Source organism: Salvia hispanica, chromosome 1, assembly GCF_029641045.1.
Source record: "Salvia hispanica isolate PSC_SH4W2 chromosome 1, Shi_PSC_v1, whole genome shotgun sequence".
NCBI lineage: Eukaryota > Viridiplantae > Streptophyta > Magnoliopsida > Lamiales > Lamiaceae > Salvia > Salvia hispanica.
Genome location: NC_142692.1, coordinates 29,213,513 through 29,218,787, shown reverse-complemented (window position 1 = coordinate 29,218,787; position 5,275 = coordinate 29,213,513). Strand labels below are relative to the sequence as shown.

General features: G+C 41.6%; 1 protein-coding gene across 1 annotated transcript; it reads right to left on the bottom strand.

Annotated features, from left to right (window-relative positions):
* On the bottom strand, positions 1-4,112 carry LOC125218746 (uncharacterized protein At1g01500-like). The gene is made up of 2 exons (XM_048120484.2): positions 3,001-4,112; positions 1-745 (listed from the first exon to the last, which is right to left on the bottom strand). Exons 1-2 carry the CDS (start codon positions 3,682-3,684, stop codon positions 515-517), a joined length of 915 nt encoding a protein of 304 aa, XP_047976441.2. The 5' UTR covers positions 3,685-4,112; the 3' UTR covers positions 1-514.
* Positions 4,113-5,275: the final 1,163 nt, after the last annotated feature.

Genomic DNA, 5,275 nt, shown 5'->3' with positions numbered 1-5,275 from the left:
TAAGTGTTACCTGCGCTTCAATATCATTATTCAATAGCTATACTGTGCTTACATAAAGTAAAAAGGCAATGATCTCCAACAACACAAACAACTCTACACCAATGCATTACAACTCTACAACAAAAGCAGCAACGACCTAGTACCGCAAATGCCTATTTATTTGGGAACAAAATTGGCTAACATGTCTGGATTTGCAGAGAGAAAAAAGAAAGAAAGAAAAAAAAAACTACACAAAAATGATCTGTGGGGGAAAAGACGATATACAGCAAGAGGGAAGATACACAGAGAGTACTTCACACAAGGCCCGATTATATCACATTCGTGGCACACACATTGTCAAACGACGTCCTTCCTCAAAGCAGCAGCACCCTTTCTACAAGACACAACTATCAAACAACCCTGTGATATGCTATATACTATAGAGCTTCTTACTTTTAGCTGTGTTATGGTGTGGTGGTATGCTTCCATCTGCGATTTGATTTCCTATGTTTTTCCCTAAGTGAGGGTGACCAGATTAAAAGAACCTCCTCCTGAAACCCCTAGTCGTGGCTTGGTATGATCTCATCAGCAGCCCGACACCGATTCCAACACCAAGGCACATCCCTAGTCCTATCCCCACACCAACCCTTACACCAGCATTGAACCACGAGAGCTGACCATCTTCACCAGGGTACATATCTTCAGAGTAATAGCTGTATGCAACTTTCCCCTCTGACTCCTCGTCATCCATATCAGCCGCCATCAACTGCAGAACAAAAACCAGCCAATAAAATATTAAAGAATAATAGCAAGACACGGTGAGTGAAATCTTGCTCAACACACTTTTAACATAATGGGCTACCATCGGAAGACTTGCTGGATTGGCTAACCAGTGAAACCAAATACCATATGATTTAGCATGTTTTTCTATTCTGTGGCATAATAGAAACAAGAATGGAGCAAACAGACAGTTTTTCTTAAAGCTCTTTACGAAGTCATGTATGTGCTTCTGTTTTGTCCAACATTTCACGCCACAGCTCCACTTACTAGTATTTTGCACTGGATATGTGATGCCTTCAGGAGATACTTGCAGACAGTCAAAGGTTTATGAGTTGGCTATAATTAACCTCCAGGTGACCAGATTTCTCATGTTCATTCCTAACAAAATTTGTGCTCAAACTCATGTGATCTCTGATGTTATTGGACCATGTAAATGAGAATGTATGCAGTATGAGAGACAATCCAAACTGTAAATAAGAACACAGTTCTAGATCTAGTTGCCTTTTAATTTAAAGTAGACTACCTACCCCAAATTCATGACTCTTTTTTTTATGGTTAAACGAATTTGAATCTAAAGGCCGCGCCACAGAGGAACATGAGACCTTTGGCCTCAGACATTAACCTCTCTACCGCTCAGCCAACTCAAACACAGAAAATGGAAGTACAAAATAAGAATCTATTAGGAAAATGGAAACTATCACCCAGAAACTACCAGTAATGGCCAGTTTGCAACCACTACATGGAAAAAGATGTGAAATACATAAAAGCAAAAGTTTTGAGCCCTGAGCAATTACAAACTGTACACAGAATCTTGAGACAGGGAGGTCCTGAAGATACCTATAGAAGATAAGTTACACTTTGATTAGCTGCGGCAAATAACCGTTAACTTATTAACAAGTTAGTTTGCAGATCCTGAACCATATTGTTGATGGATAGTAAAGGTACAGGGCTCCTCAATCATTTGGAAAGTCTGATTAAAATGTTAAGGTATAGAGCATACACTAACTTTTATATAAGAATAGTGGTTGTGGGAGAAGACCCTAGACTCTAAAGCACAAGTATTCACATAAGCTCGATAGTGCACTCACCTTTTACCTAAAATCAATAAATTCTAACAACTTTCCTTATCCAAAGTTCTTTTTCTAGGTTGTCTTCTTGCAACCAGTACACCATTTATTGGATCATGAAAGATATTGGTCAACTCTTGAAGTTATGCTGCTAGCCAGGAAATTTCCATAAATGAATATGTAAGAATACATTATTTCCAGGATGTAACAATGCCAAAAATAGAGTTTGTACATGCAGGTCTCAGCAACAGAACTAGTTGTCGCTTGAAACATCCATTGAACAATGGGAATGTTCTAAAAGGCGCTAGTGACAGGCTACGGCCAAGCAACCTAGGCAAGTTTAGTCCGAGACAATTTAAGCATGGGCAAGGGATGCCTTGTTCCTCAATGGGACAAAGGCGCCTACCCTGGGGATCTCTCAGAGCCCGGTAACAGCAAAGTACAAATTAAAACGAAAGATATATGAAGTATGTTCACTTTGGACAATGGCTTGGATTTACAATACATATGATTGTATTTGAAGGATTACATGGTACAACAAGCTCAAAGTTGGTTCAATCCATGCTATCACAGTATCACCAAAGTAGTACACTATAAGAAGAAAGTAACACTTATCTGTTGGGTCATGAACTTCTGTCTTCCTTTCTTATAGGTGGTTGTAGATATTAAAAATTAATTTTTTATTCTTATATATCATGACTAACAGTCGACAAAAACAGAGTTTCCTTCAACATTAAACTATTAAAATAATTCCGTGGAGTACTATATATGAGATTTTTTCCTTCAGAAAGAACATCCAAAAAGACTTGCCAGTTGAAAAAAGCTGGCCATAATCACGAAGATGCATCATCAGGAAGTAAATAAACAATTTATAACCTAATTGTAGGAGAATATATCAAACTGTAGAGTCCCAACTCATACCCTACTCATTCATAACAGCCAACTCTAATTTTGTTTTCCCTATAAGCAAGTAAATTGCTTCACCTTCAGCTTAAGCCTATCAAATTTGCTACATTTCGTTGCACACTGAATATATGAAAACATCTTTCAGATATCCTAGATCATTGAATAAAAACAGAGATGCACACAAGCAAATTAACCTTAGCTTCAATACCCAATCAATTTTTTTTCATAAAAGAGACTCTCAACTCCAAAACATTAAGCCTAAAATTACCTGCAGTTTTCGCTGTCTCACCAGCCCATTACACAAATTTCCTTGTTGCTTCCCCATCTCCTCGTCCTCAGGAATTGCATCAAGCATCATTCCTTGCCTCGCTTTCCTGCGCGGGGTAACCAACACCGTCTTCATCAAAATCACAGGCGTTCCCGAACAACACCCGGCTACATATACCTCGATGGATGGAGAGCCTCCCCCTTTCCTCGGCTGCAGGAGCGCCGAGCTCTTATTCGTAATAGGCGTTGCGGCGTAGCACTCGATACTCCACCCCGATTTCGAATCGTTATCCAGCGCGGTCTCATTGCTCCACGCATGAGCCTTCTCCAGCGAGCCACACAGAATCAAATCCAAATCATCCCTCTCCTCGCACACCTCGAACTCCGCGGGGCCCGATACCTTGACGCTATCGGTGCTGACGTACGTCACCTCGGAGGAATCCTTGTTGACGCGATCGCGGCGGAGAGTGATGGAGACGGCATCAGAATAGGGGACGCGCGCGCCGTTGATTTCCAGCGAAACGCCTACCTCTCGCCTGAGGTGGCGGAGCTTTAGCTGCTCCGGGAGATTCTCCACCGCGCAGGGGGAGATCCGGACGTAGAAGAGGCGGATTTCCAGACACCCGCCGGTGAATATCGGCGGCCTGTAAATGGATAGCTGCAAATCGTTCTCGTTTTTGCCCATTCTCCAAAAACCCTAAGCTTCGAACAATCTAATTTGGAAACTCTCTAAAAAAAATCACAGTATTTGGTTCATTTGAGGAATCAAGGAATAACCAAATTGTTGTGGAATTTAGGGTTCTCTTGCGAGGGTAATTTGAGATTGGGAAGATGATGAAAATAGGGGGGGAGGTACAAGGACAAGTGGAGCGTGGTGAACACACGCGTCGAGCGCGGGTGGGAGCTGACAAGATTGCGGGAAAATCTAAACGCGCCCGCCCACGTGGGCCCATATTGTGGGGCTGTGGTTTTTCGGGTCCCCGCCCGAGATTTGCAACACTATAAACTGGAATAGACAACCGGGTCGGGGCTGCGACCATGATCCATGTGGAATCCGGGTCACGGGTCGATTCCGTTTAATGCAACCTCCTCCTCGCGCGGATCAAAGTTTTCAAGGTGATAAATTTATCTTACTATAATAAGAAAATTATTTCTTCCTTTCTTTAAATTTAGTTAAACTGCCGTTTTGAAACCTTTAATCTACACCATTTCCTGTTGCAATCACAAATTATCATCACAAATGCAATGAGCAAGCTGAGGTAGAGAGGAATTAGCCACATTGACAAGTGAGTGTAATTGTCTAATATGAGCCAGTGGGATTAAGCTGACTCAGCGAGAGAGTGCGGCTATAAATAGAAGGCAAAGAGCAGTAGCTAGCATTCATAAAAATTGTGTGAATGTGTGCGTGAGAACCTTGGGCTAAGGATCGTGGATCCGAAGCATTCTATCAGTTCTTAATATCGTGTTACTCTTGTTATCGTTTCATTATTACCTTGTTATTGTGATTAATCTTATTAATCTACGATTGGTGGTTATCTTGCTCATTGTTGTGTTTAATTGTTGCTTGATTTGTTATGTTGATTGGTTGCCGATTGTTGTTGTGTTGCGATCTTGGCTGAGTTGAGCTTGAAACGTAATATTTCTATTTTCTCTCTTTCCTTTTGAATTTCTTAATATTTTCAAGAGTAAAGGTCAAAATTGATCCTGAACATATGGTCATTTTACGTTTTTGGTCCTAAACATTATCTTTTGGATTTTTTGGTCCTGCACATATGAAAATTTGATCATTTTGGTCCCCCGTCAATATTTCCGTTAAAAACTAACGGTCAACGGGTTTAATCCCAATTTTGACCAAATTAAACTTTTAATTCTAATTTTTTACTCCCTATTAATTCTCTAATTATTTTTACACTTCAATTTCATCTTCTTCCTTCCTCTCATCTTTCATCTTCTTCTTTTCCAACTTCCTCTTTTCCAATTCTGAGATTCTTCTATTAAAATCAAAGGCTATTCAAAATATTATCCCTGCCCATCCAATTTGCAAAAAATCTCACCGTCTCTGCCTCCAAAATTCCGCCGATTCCACCTCCGTCTTCCCCGCTCCCTTGACCACCTCCTCTCCGGCGCAACACGCTGCTGCGGCGCCGCCTGTTTTGATCTCCCTCCTTGAGAAGGCTCGGATCCAGGCCGCGCCGGCGAACAGGTCCGAGGAAGAGGTTGGAGTGGTGCTGGCAGCGAGCGGCAGCTCCGTGACGATGGCAAGGCCCGACCTTCCC